General features: G+C 36.4%; 1 protein-coding gene across 4 annotated transcripts in view; it reads right to left on the reverse strand.

The window, feature by feature from the left end:
• NEMF (nuclear export mediator factor) overlaps positions 1 to 13,507 on the reverse strand; it is a 64,694-nt gene that overhangs the window by 36,271 nt on the left and 14,916 nt on the right. For all 4 annotated transcript variants that reach the window (XM_043981635.1, XM_043981633.1, XM_043981634.1 and 1 more), the window contains exons 7-12: positions 6,521 to 6,607; positions 5,122 to 5,195; positions 4,111 to 4,181; positions 3,951 to 4,026; positions 2,876 to 2,938; positions 1,641 to 1,718 (exon numbers count right to left, since the gene is read on the reverse strand). In XM_043981635.1, coding sequence (XP_043837570.1) covers positions 1,641 to 1,718; positions 2,876 to 2,938; positions 3,951 to 4,026; positions 4,111 to 4,181; positions 5,122 to 5,195; positions 6,521 to 6,607 — 449 coding nt within the window. The remainder of the gene's footprint in view (positions 1 to 1,640; positions 1,719 to 2,875; positions 2,939 to 3,950; positions 4,027 to 4,110; positions 4,182 to 5,121; positions 5,196 to 6,520; positions 6,608 to 13,507) is intronic.

Raw genomic sequence — 13,507 nt, forward strand, 5'->3', positions numbered from 1 at the left:
AGACACTCAACACTTAATAGCTATGTGACCCTGGGCAAGTCACTTAACCCCAATTGCTGCACCAAAAAAATAAAAAAAAAAGATTATTGGAATTTGGCTGTCTGATTGGATAAGCCACACCTGGCCTGCCCTGAAGTGACATATGCTGCTGATGTCAGGAGAAACCACTCTCCACAGGCAGTTTTGAAGGACCCCCCCACACACACTTCTGAGGGAAGAGTCACTTTCCTCCCGGTGGAGTGAACAGCAGCAGGAGCAGACAAGTCCTCCAGGCCCTGGCTATAAGCTGTTTTTTCCATTGAAGCTATAAGCCCCAGGTGGTGAGTTAACATAAAAGCCCTGCTTTCTTTTGAATTAGCTGAACTGGAAGCAAGTTTGGGGATCGTATAGACTTAGGTTAGAGTTAGGAGGATTATCCGTATTTCTTTTTTCCCTATTCCCTTATCTTTGATTTTTATAAATTTCACCTTTGCTGTTTATTTTATTCCCATTAATAAAACCTGATTAAGGCTGTTATGATCTTTTCTTTTCTTTTTTTTTTTTTTTAGTGAGGCAATTGGGGTTAAGTGACTTGCCCAGGTTCACACAGCTACTAAGTGTGAAGTGTCTGAGGCCAGATTTGAACTCAAGTACTCCTGACTCCAGGGCCGGTGCTCTATCCACTGCGACACCTAGCTGCCCCCTTAGGCTCCTTTCTTATTGGCCTGGGAGAACTATCTAAAAAGGCAGTTCAGAGGGGAGGGAGCTATGGACCTAGAGGTCCCTAATTATTTCTGGGACTCCAATATTATGGTGAGCCACTCAATTAGCAATCCATATATTAAATTTGGCCCTCACATGGGCAAAAAACCTAAAGCTTGGAACAATGTCCCCTCCAACCCAGGAACTGTGTCCAACATTAACATAAAGTTAAAAAAAATAAAGAAATAGGCTGAAAAAATGAACAAACGACAAAAAATTAATCTGACTATATAAAGTTACTGTGGTGATAGGGAAGACCAAAACACAGACTCAGAAGAAGACAACAAAGTCAAAACTGCTACATGCAAAACAAGAATATGAATTGGTTTCAGGACCAAAAAAGGATTCATAGAAGAGCTCAAATTTTTTAAAAAAATCAAATAAGTAGGGGGCAGATAGGTGATGCAGTAGATAAAGCACTGGCCCTGGATTCAGGAGTACCTGAGTTCAAATTCGGCCTCAGACACTTGACACTTACTAGCTGTGTGACCCTGGGCAAGTCACTTAACCCCCAGTAGCCCGCCAAAAAAAAAAAATCAAATAAGAAGGGTAGGGGGAAAATTGGGAGAAGAAATGAGTGATAGACAATCAACAAAACAGTAAGTTAAGCCTTGACATCCAGCATTTGCTAATTTTTCCAAGGTGTAATTGATCACAATGAAAATTTAATATTTGGCTAGCAAGTACAAGCTTGCTCTAAGATCATATCCTTGAACAGTCCACTTCTTTATGTAGAGTTCTTCCATTTCTCATATTGTGCAAGTAGTAGAAGAGAACAGGATGATTTGATCATCCTGGCCATCTGTCCAAGACTCAATGTACCAGTTGCTCAGTGAGTATTCAATAAATCCTTATTGACTGAAAAGAAGCATTTAAGAGTGAAATATAAAACTTAATACCTGAGCTTGATGAAGGGCTTCTAATCTGTGCTCATGATCCTTACGGACATTGTCCAATTTCTTCAATGCTTGCTTCTCCTTTCATCAGCAAAACAGATCAAAGGAATTAGAAACACAAATTTAGATAGATATTAAATTGAATTTCAACTCAGAGGGAAATATATCTTAAAAATAAACAGGTATTTATTCAGTACAATTAGAGAAAATTTAATGGGATCTTACTAAATTAATATTTTTCATCTCTTCATGCCAGATATTATACTATTATACATGTAAAAAGGGATGCTAAAGGGGTATAAAATTGATGCTTGTCATCATTCATGAAAGTATATAACATATATTTGATTTTATATATGTGTATGTGTGTATATATACATACATATAATGTATATACTTTTTCCTACCCAACAAGATTAAAGAATTAATTTTTTAAACGATTAAACATTTGCATACATTCTTTTTCTTAGAAATTAGGATTTTATCACATATCACAAGAAAATCACAGGCCACAATATTTAGAAACAAAATTTATTTTCAAAACCGAAAAGGAAGTAAAATATATTTTCTTACTATGTTTATTTTCTAGTCTATTTAGTCCTTATTATTCACTTCTAATAAATGTAGCTCACATTGACAACCTAAAAATCTGTCTATGCCAGAAGAACCTAGGGGGTTAGTTTTTGACAAAACGGGGAAAAAGAGAAATCCTTTTTCTTCAACTTTCACTTACCTATTGCTCCCAGTCTTTCCTAACCTTTGTTGCAACTTGCAACTGTGCAATGCCTACATTTCAGCACTGGACCTGGGCCTAGTCTTCCCCAAATTATAAAATTATTCATTTAATCAAAAAATCTCCCTCCTGCCATCACCTCATCAAAACTCTTATCCCCTCAAAGGGAATTCTGAGCTCCATGGAAGTTTTAGGGTCATGGAAATACAATCGTATATATTGATTAAACTAATTTATATATATTAAAATATGACAAAAAGACTAATTCTCTTTGGAATATTTGAATTTTTAAAAAATGTTGTCTAACTGGAAGAATGTTGGAAAATACTTTTCAATAGGAGGCTTTCCTGAAACACTTGAATACTTTCTGGTTTCCATAATAGAGGTCTGTAAATTGGTAACTAACTTCTGAAAGGGCAGCCCAGGAAAAGAATCATTTAATAATCAAATCAAACTATGGTCCCTTTTTAACATAAATACAATATGTTTTAAAACATAAATATACCTGTTGTAAAGCTTTCAGGTCTATCTTCTGGCCTTCTAGCTTAGAATAAAATTCATCCACTGCCTTAATTAAAAAAAAAACAACACACACAACATAACAAATAATACATAGAAGCCTTTAAAATCTTATCACTGGATAAAAAAGAATGAAATGGGTCCCACTCTCAGAAGATGTGGGGAAAAAAGCCATTTACCACTTATTTCTCTTATAAAATCCTTGAATGGGGGGCAGCTAGGTGGTGCAGTGGATAAAGCACCGGCCTTGGATTCAGGATGACCTGAGTTCAAATCCAGCCTCAGACACTTGACACTTAGCTGTGTGACCCTGGGTAAGTCACTTAACCTTCATTGCCCCACAACAAAGCAAAACAAAACAAAAAACAAAAAACCCCAAACCAAAAATCAAATCAAATCAAATCCTTGAATGGCAGAAGAATGAGAGAACTGAGAAGTAAAATAATAAAGACCACTTGGAATCCATGCCTGTTTCTGATATTAGAAAAAGCATCAATGTACACAGTCCTGAACTGTGCAAATACAGTTGTATCACATTCAAGCCCACCATGAAAACATGCTAAATTTACTTCTCCTAAAAGCATAAATATTCATTAATTATTTCTGTAATTTAATAATCCCAAACTGCAATTGCATCAATAAACCAGGCAGCAAATTAACAAAAGTTGTAAAAAGCAGTGAATTTGGTAAAATGCTCTGTGAACTCCATAAGAGGTCTTGAATTAATAACCACTTAAAGTATCATCCCTTAAGCAGTAAATTTTACCATTAAGTACTTCACTTTTGTCTGTCTATTCCATGATAATTCTCTAAGAAATTAACTGATTTGGACCAATTTTGCTAATAATGGAGCCTTCAATTTTTGGTTCAGCCCACCATCTTTAAATAAAACAGTAAATAAATATAAGTGAATATACAGTTTATGATTATACCGCATGCTGCCTACATTTCAGAGACCTATCAATAATTGTTCTACAATACATCGTTACATTTCCCAATTGGGGAAAATCTATGTCCCTACCTAGATTGGCTAAAAGACAGATTACCAAAAAAAAACCCACCTTGTCAAATGATTCAAATTCTATATATGGACATTTGGAATGTTGAGAAAACAAGAAAGGATGAAACTCTTCATATCTGTAAAATAAATCAATAATAAAATTTAAAATATTATTTTATATTAAACAACTAACCCATGTGAATTAATCTTTAAATACCTACGTGAGTATATCTTCAGATTGCTTATCTGGTTCCAGGCTCGGTTTTTTCTCTTTTTTCTGAATTATATACCCCTAAGGAAATCAAACATACAAATTAAATTTTTACCAGAATGAAGATCTCTATTTTACATCTTTACTTACAAACATAATTTGATTGTTGTTGGCTTTTTGGTGGGGATGGGGGGTTGCTATGCTAAAGAGTACCAAAGAGTTAGGAAATAGTAAAGAATAAACTGACATATCATGAGGTGATTCACAGAAAATTAATCTACAGAAACAAAGACTGCTAGAGGCAGAAGGGACCGATCCAATCCTTTTTGTTCCAAATTAAAAAACCAGATGCAAAACAACTTGCTACAGTCAAACAACTAGCTAGTGTTCGATTGGATAATATAATCTAGTCTCTTGAGTTCCAGCCTAGTGATCTTTTCAAATGCAGGGAAATCTCTCTACGAGTAGAAGGTACATGGTCAAAGCCTCTAAAAAGTTCAAACAAATTAAAACTTATTCCTCAAATTTAGTCCCAAGAAAAGATCATTTAAATTATCCTAATTATTTCACTTTTCTTGCTGTTCAGTTGTTTTCAACTTTTCGTGACCCCATTTGGGTTTTTCCAGGCAAGGATACTGAAGTGGTTTGCCATTTCCTTCTCCAGCTCATTTTAAAATTGAGGAAACTGAGGCAAACAGGGTTAAGTGACTTGCCCAGGGTCACATTGCTAGTAAGTAGCTGAGGCCAGATTCAAACTCAGGAAGTTAAGTCTCCCTGATCTGAAGCCCAATGCTCTAGCCACTGCACCACCTAGCTGCACTTTTGTAGTTAGTTTAATCTTCTCCAGTTCATTTTATGACTTAAAAGGTAAATGAACAACAAAATCCAGAATACTAATTACAAAAAAGTCAATATTCCAGATAACAAAAACCATAAAATTTACACACACTAGGTTTTATAAGTTGTATTTCAACTCTAAAGTTTCTAAAGGAATAAAACCACAGCTTAAGTAATATTCTACCTTTCCACTGAAGTTGGACATTGTTTTCATATAATCTTCTGCTTTCTGCAGACAAATAAGTACTTTTTCAATATCTATTATGGGAAAGAAGAGATACCAATTTACCTTCTAAATTTATTATGTCAATGTAGCATCACTTACAATTAAGGAAGTAAAAATTAATTATCCCTTAACAATAATGCTTTTGGGGCAGCTAGGTGGCGTAGTGGATAGAGCACCGGCCCTGGAGTCAGGAGTACCTGAGTTCAGGTCTGGCCTCAGACACTTGATACTTACTAGCTGTGTGACCCTAGGCAAGTCACTTAACCCCAATTGCCTCACTAAAAAAACAAAAACCAAAAAACAATAATGCTTTAAATTACAGAAACTTAAGCAAAACAAATTTTGTTTGTAAGAGCTAGTAATATATATTTTTTAATTTTGATTTTAATGGGGGGGAGGAGCAATGAGGGTTAAGTGACTTGCCCAAGGTCACACAGCTAGTGTCAAGTGTCAGAGGCCAGATTTGAACTCAGGTCCTCCTGAATCCAGGGCCAGTGCTTTATCTATTGTGCCACCTAGTTGCCCCCACTAGCAATATATTTTAAAGTCTTCTTTTAGTTTCATTTTTTTAATACCAGAGGAAATTATATCTTGTTTGACCTACTAGCTATGAAAACATGTTATTGCTGAAGCAACTGAAATGGTAAGTTCTTATAAACTGAAATTAAAACTCTTTTTAGGAAAAAACCAAACCACATACCATCCTGTCAGTAAAGCAGTAAAGGAAAAATACATGACCTGCAGTTTGGCATACCAAAAGTATCTTAGCATTTTAATTAACAGAAAAAATGATAGTAAAATTCCAAACCTAGCCTACAAAAATCTTTTTAATCCATAATGTACCAGCACTATAATACTGATATTACTATGGAACTTAACAATTTGCAAGATTATTTCTTTGGGAAAATAAACTCAAAGTTCTAATTCTAGATGCCCAAAACACAGTTTCTTCTGCTCAAGCATCAAGGATGCCACTCCCCCAATTCCCACAGTGGTGGCTTCAGTGTCAGAAGCAGAGGGTATTCTTCAAGGAAAGGAGGGCAGGTTACCATACCACTGGTGACAGCAACAACAGCACAAGCATCAACAGAGCTCCAATGGCAAAAGGGTAATAAACTTAGTAATGGAGGATAATGGAAGGGATATGATGTATGTATGTATGTATATGTGTCTATACACAATATATATATATATATATATATATATATGACACTCAAAAATAAAATATTCTAAGTTGTAGATATCATTTATTTATTCCTTTTCTAGAAATAGTAATCATTCATAATTTAAAAACTAACATAAGCCAAACAGAAAGAGGCAAAATAAAAGTGAATATTTAAACTTGTAACATACATACCTCTAGGTTCAAATTTCTCATCTACTCTGACATTGCCAAAAAATCCATTTTCTCTAAGACAGTGTTCAATCAGAGTGGCTCCATAAGCTATTAAAGTAGAGAACATCATACTTAGTATTTTCCAATAATATTAAAGAATTATTAAAAATTTCAAAAGCAGCAAGGCATCCTTAGGGAAGGATGGGACACAACATATATCAAGTAAATCAAATCAACATCACTATCTCCCCTCGGACCCAGACGAAAACAGCCTAGCACCTTGAACCCAAGAGTTGGTGGCAATGTTTCCATCCCCCTACCCAAGCAATCATCTTGGGAAAGAGGCAACTTGGTCCCTGCTTCTGAAGGTGCTGCAGCTATTGCTAATGAAGACTCAGGGAAAAATAAAAGTTCTTGTCACCAAAGTCTTTGGCACTGTCAAATGTCTAACCATCAGAAAATGATATGATTTTTACAGTGAAAATGACATTTGGAAAGAGGAAAAGAGGCATCTTGTTCTACTTTGCCACTGCACTGTAAGGTCCGTGGGACCTTTCCATCTGACTTGCAGCTGAAACCTCCCATGTGTTGTCTCCTCTATATGAGTTCCCTGAGAGCAGGGATTGTCTTAGGCTTTTATATGTATTTCCAGTGCTCTCCATACATAGGAAGTGCTTCTTAATTGCTTCATTCATTCATTCATTCAAAAATGAAATGACCCACTGTAGTCATAATGGATACCAAATGAATAATGTTTCAGAATGAAACATTGCTTCATTTTCACATGACAAATCCTGTACATATTACTTAACCTTTGATGGAACCATGATTTCAATGGTTCGGGTCAGTACTCCCTCCACTGATATGGACTGAATATTATTCATACTGATCATCCTTTGCTCACGCCTACAAAGAAGATCCACCTAATGCACTTGGAGGCCTTTCTCTGGCTATTTTAATATCTGGGGAATAAAAATGTACCACTTAAGATGTCCACTTATCATGTCTCATTCTAGATAAATGATAGGCTCACCATCTTTTCTGGCAGTAAATGTTTTTGATCAAATGTCATTATTGGAAACATACCACAGCAAGCTTTTTATATCCCATCATTTATCTTTTCACTGACCTTGGCTCAGAATTTTGATGTTTTAGAAATTATGTTCCATGATTCACAGCCAAATGGACCAGGAGTATATTGGTATTAAAGAGATGTGTTTCTAAAGCAATGAATAATTTGAAAACACTCAAACTCAAACTATCTCAGTCTTTTACTCAACAACAGTGCCTGTCTATACTCATTATGCAGGTTTATATAAATATAAAATAGATGAGTATGTACCTGTAGGAATGTGTATGTACATGTAACCAAGCTCCCTTCTTGCTATTCTTCACACCCAGCATACCAACTCCCATCTCTGCCTTTGCCTTGGCTGTCCCCCAGACTGCAATATTCTCCTTAACTCTGCCTTATATGTAGACACATATACATACATGAGTTTGGACCTCTGATTCCAGTGGGATTTCCTTCTCCATGTGCAAACTCCCTCTGAGGATGTAGAGTGTTAACTTGTTTGTAATTTGAGAAAATAAAACTCAGAATGTTACTATGTTGTTGCAGAAATGGTGCTAAAAGAAGCCATGGATGCTTTTTTGTTTGTTTGTTTGTTTTTGTTTTTGTTTTTTTTGAGGGGCAATTGGGGTCAAGTGACTTGCCCAGGGTCACACAGCTAGTAAGTGTTAAGTGTCTGAGACCGGATTTGAACTCAGGTACTCCTGAATCCAGGGCCGGTGCTCTATCCACTGCGCCATCTAGCTGCCCCCATAGATGCTTTTAATCACACTGTTGGTTTAAAAAGAACTATGTTCTCTTGGGGACACTAAAGCCATTGTCACACAACTATTATGTATTAGAGGCAGGCCTTTAATCCATGTCTTCCTGATTCCCTGGGTAGCATGCTCCCATTATGCTAAACTACTTCCCATATGTGTGTCTGTATGTATAATGACAGATATTTATTGTGTCTATGTATCAGGTATTCTCCTAGACTCTAGGGATAAAGACAACAAAAGACACAAAAACATGAAATGGTCCCTGTTCTCCAAAAGTCTAAATTCCATCAGAAGAGACAAAATGTACAAATATAAGCATATGCAGAAGTAGTACAAGATAATTTAGGGAGGGAGGGTTCTAGCAGTTGAGGGCATCAGGAAAGGCTTCATTTATGTGGTACTTGAGCTAAATCTTGAAGAACATGATTCTATAAGGCAGAGATAAGGAGAATATTCCAGTCTGGGGGACAGCCAAGGCAAAGGCAGAGATGGGAGTTGGTGTGCTGGGTGTGAAGAATAGCAAGAAGGGAGCTTGGTTAGACCACACAATATGGGGAAGAGGAGTAATATAATGGGGATAAAAAGGTAGTTCAGAACCAGTTTGTGAAGGGCTTTAAAAGCCAAACAGAGGAGTTTAAATTTTATCCTTGAGGCAGCAGGGAACCACTGAAGTTGACTGAGTAGGGGAGTGACATACTCAGATCACTTTGGTACCTATATAGAGGATAGACTGGGGTAAAAACTTGAGACGAAGACCAACTGAGAGGCCATTTCGATACTCCAGGTAAGAGGTGATGGGGGCATGAACTAAGGTATTGGCTTTGTGAATAGTAAGAAGAGGATGAGTGCAGGAGATATTATGGTGATAGGAATAGCAAGATGTGGCAACTGATTGGATAAATGGGTCAAGAGCAAGAAGTTGAGGATGAAGCAGGGGTTGGAAAACCCCTTCTCTCCATTTACACAATTACCACCTTGGTTCAGGCCCTCATCACATCTTGCCTAAATAACTGCAACAAGTTTCCTAATTGGTCTGCCATAAGTCTCTCACAAGTGCAGTCTATCCTACATGCTGCCGCAAAGGTCTCACCATGGAATTCTTTTATTCAGTCAACTCCAATGGCTTCCTATTGTCTCTAAAATAAAATATAAATATCTGTGTCAAGCATTCATAGCCCTTCACAACCTGGTCCCAACTTAACTTTTTGACCTATTTGAATCCAGCTAATCTGGGCTTCTCTCTATTCCTCAAGGGACACTTCTCTTTGCCTCTTTGCATTGGCCATCCCCCATGCCTGGAGAACACGCCATCCTTACCTCTACCCCACAGAGTCCCGCTCTTCCTTTAAGATGCAGCTCAAGCACTATCTGCCTCATGAAACCTTTCTTAATATGCCTAACTGCTTGTGTCCTTTCCTCCAAATCACCTTGTAATTAGCTATTTTGTATTTATTTGTTTTGGTGATATACATATCTATATACATACTTGTTTCCTCAATGAGAATGTAAGGTTCTTTCAAATACGGATTGCTTCATTCTCTATACTTTTATCCTCAGTGACTAGCACAATGTATGTACTTAATAAATATTTGTTGATTTATTAATTAAATTCATCAACATTTTAGGATCCATTGTCTGAAAAGGTAATGAATCTCCCAGTTTCAAAACTGTGAGAAATAAACTCGATCTGCCTACTAAACAGATATGGTTTTGTTTGTGCCACAATACTAGTATCTTTGAACCCTCTGAAATTTCTGAATTTTTTGCGACACTACTCTCCCTCGGTTCTCCCACTTATCTGATGCTCTTTCTCAGTCTCTTTTACTGGATCTTCATTTACATTCCACCAATTATCTATGGGTTTCCCCCAAGGTTCTGTCCAGGGCCCTCTTCTTTTTCTTCTATCCTATCTCACTCACTAATTTCATTATTTCCCATGGATTCAATTACCACCCCTATGCTTATGATTCTCAGATCTATATATCCAGTCCTTGAACTCTATTTCCACATTACCAACTGCTCATTAGACATTTTGAACTGGATAGCCCTTAGGGCATCTCAAACTCAAAATGTCTAAAACAGAACTCAGTGGCATTACTCCCAAATTCACCCCTTCTTCTGAATTACTATAGTACTATATCATATTACATCATCCACCTAGTCCCAGGTTCAAAATTTTGGTATCACTTTTGACTCTTCACTCTTACTCATTCCATCTATCAAATCAGATGGCAAATACTGTCATTTTTACCTCCACATCATCACTTTTGTCCCATTTTCTCCACTCACGCAGCCTCAAATCTACTTCAGGTCCTATTTCAATAACCCTCTAAGTGGTTTCCCTGACATCTCTCCCAATTCTAATCTACCCTCCACATAGCTACTTAAAGTGTAGACCTGACCATAATACCCAATACCCAGTAAGCTCCAATAGCCCCTATTACATTCAGGATAAAATATAAACTCCTTGGTTTGGCATGTAAAACTCCTCACAACCTGGTTCCTTCCTTTTTTTCCTATTTTTTCAGTCTTCTTCCACATACCTTCTCAAATTCAGCCACACTGGTCTATCTGTTGTTCTTCTCACATGATGCTCCATCTCCCATCTCTGTGTCATTGCACTGAATGCTCTTCTTCCTCATTATACCACTTAGTTTCCCTGAATTCCTTAAAGACTCAGATCAAACAGCATCTTTTGCAAGGAATCTCTTCCCTGTCTTCCCTCCCCTAGTTGCACTAGTGCCTTCTCTTCTTTTTATTTTTTTTGAATAAAAGTATTTTATTATGTTCCAGTCACATGTTTCCATAAGATTTCCAATTTCAAATTCTTCTCCCTCCCTCCCCTAGACAGCAGGCAATCTGATATAGGTTTTATATGTGTGTGTGTGTGTGTGTGTGTGTGTATGTATATGTATAACATTAAACATATTTCTGCATTAGTCATGTTAGAAGAATAAGAGCAAAAAGGAAAAACACCAAAAAAGAAAAACAACAGCACCAAAAACAAAAGAAATAGTATGGTTCAATCAGCATCCATATTCCAGTTCTTTTTTTTTTTTCTGGATTTGGAGAGCCCTTTGGAACTTTCTTGTATCATTGGATTGGTGAGAAGAATCTAGTCTATCACAGTTGATCAACACATAATGTTGATGATACCATGTACAATGTTCTTATGGTTCTGCTCATCTCACTCATCATCAGTTCATGCAAGTCCCTCCAGGTTTCTCTGAACTCTTTCTGCTCATCGTTTCTTACAGCACAATAGAATTCCATTACATTCATATACCACAACTTGTTCAGCCATTCCCCATTTGATGGACAGCCCCTCAATTTCCAATTCCTTGCCACCACAAAAAGAGCAGCTATATTTTTGTACATGTGGGTGCTTTTCCCTTTTTTATGATGTCTTTGAGAAAAAGACCCAAAAGTGGCATTTCTGGGTCAAAGGTTATGCACAGCTTTATAGCCCTTTGGCCATAATTCCAAATCACTCTCCAGAATGGTTGGATCAGTTCACAGCTCCACCAACAATGCATTAGAGTTCCAATTTCTCCACAGCTTCTCCAACATTTATTATTTTCCTTTTTTGTCATATTAGCCAAATCTGATAGGTGTCAGGTGGTACCTCAGAGTTGTTTTAATTTTGCATTTCTCTAATCAATAGTGATTTAGAGCATTTTTTCATATGGCAATAAATAGCTTTAATTTCTTCATCTGAAAACTGCCTGTTCATATCCTTTGATCATTTCTCAATTGGGGAATGACTTGGACTCCTATAAATTTGATTTAGTTCCCTATATATTTTAGAAATGAGACCTTTATCAGAAGTACTGGCCATAAAAATTGTTTGCCAGCTCCCTTCTAATTTTGGATGCATTGCTTCTGTTTGTACAGAAACTTTTAAATTTAATGTAATAAAAATCATCCATTTTGTATTTCATAATATTCTCAGTCTTGTTTGGTCATAAACTGTTCTCCTTTCCAAAGATCTGAAAGGTAGACTATTCCATCCTCTCCTAATTTATCTATGGTATCACCTCTTATGTCTAAATCATGTACCCATTTTGACTTTAGTTTAGTATAAGGTGTAAGATGTTGGTCTATGCCTAATTTCTGCCATACTATCTTCCAGTTTTCCCAGCAGTTTTTGTCAAATACTGAATCCCTCTCCCAGAAGCTGGAGTCTTTGGGTTTATCAAACAGTATATTACTAATGTCATTTACTACTGTGTCTCCTGTGCCTAGCCTATTCCATTGATCCTCCACTTTATTTCTTTTTTTTCCCATTTTTGAATAGAATTTTATTTTCCAAAATATATGTAAAAACAAAATTTTAACATCAAATTTTAAAAAACTTTGTGTTCCAACTTCTCTTCCCCACTCCATTCCCATCCCTCACCCACAAGAGCTCAAGCAATTCAAAATAAGTTATACATGAGTAGTCATGGAAAAATTCCCATATTAGCTAGTTGTGAGAGAAAACAGTCAAAAAACCCAAAACTTCAGATTAAGTAATTGTCAAAGAGGAAATGAAAAAAAAAATTTTAAAACGTGTTTCCATCTGTTTTCAGATACTATCCGTTCTTTCTCTGCAGATGGGCTGCAATCTTCATAAGTCTTTCAGGGTTATATTAGATCACTGCCTTGCTGATAATAACCACATGCTTCCCAGAAGATCATTCCCCACTATTGCTGTTATTTTGTATACAGTACATTTCACTCTGCTTCAGTTTATGTAGGTCTTTCCAGGTTTTTCTGATAGTATCCTATTCATCATAACCTTTATATAGCACCTTAAGCTTGACAGAGAATTTTCTTCATAAAAGCCCAGCAAAGTAGGTACCATACGTTTTGCCATTATAATCAATCATCATAACTATTTCCCTCTGTCCCACTTCCTTCCCATGACATTTACTCTATCTTCTTTTTACCTATTTCTTAGCCAGTACCAAAGAGTTTTGATGACTGCTGCTTTATAGTAGAGCTTCAGATTTGGTACAGCTAACCCATCTTCCTGTGCATTTTTTTTTCATTATTTCCCTTGATATTCTTGACCTTTTGTTTTTCCAGATGAATTTTGTTATTATTTTTTCTAGCTCTATAAAATAATTTTTAGGTAGTTTCATTTTTATTATATTAGCTTGTCCTATCCATGAGCAATTGATATCTTTCCAA

Source organism: Dromiciops gliroides, chromosome 2 (assembly GCF_019393635.1).
Source record: "Dromiciops gliroides isolate mDroGli1 chromosome 2, mDroGli1.pri, whole genome shotgun sequence".
NCBI lineage: Eukaryota > Metazoa > Chordata > Mammalia > Microbiotheria > Microbiotheriidae > Dromiciops > Dromiciops gliroides.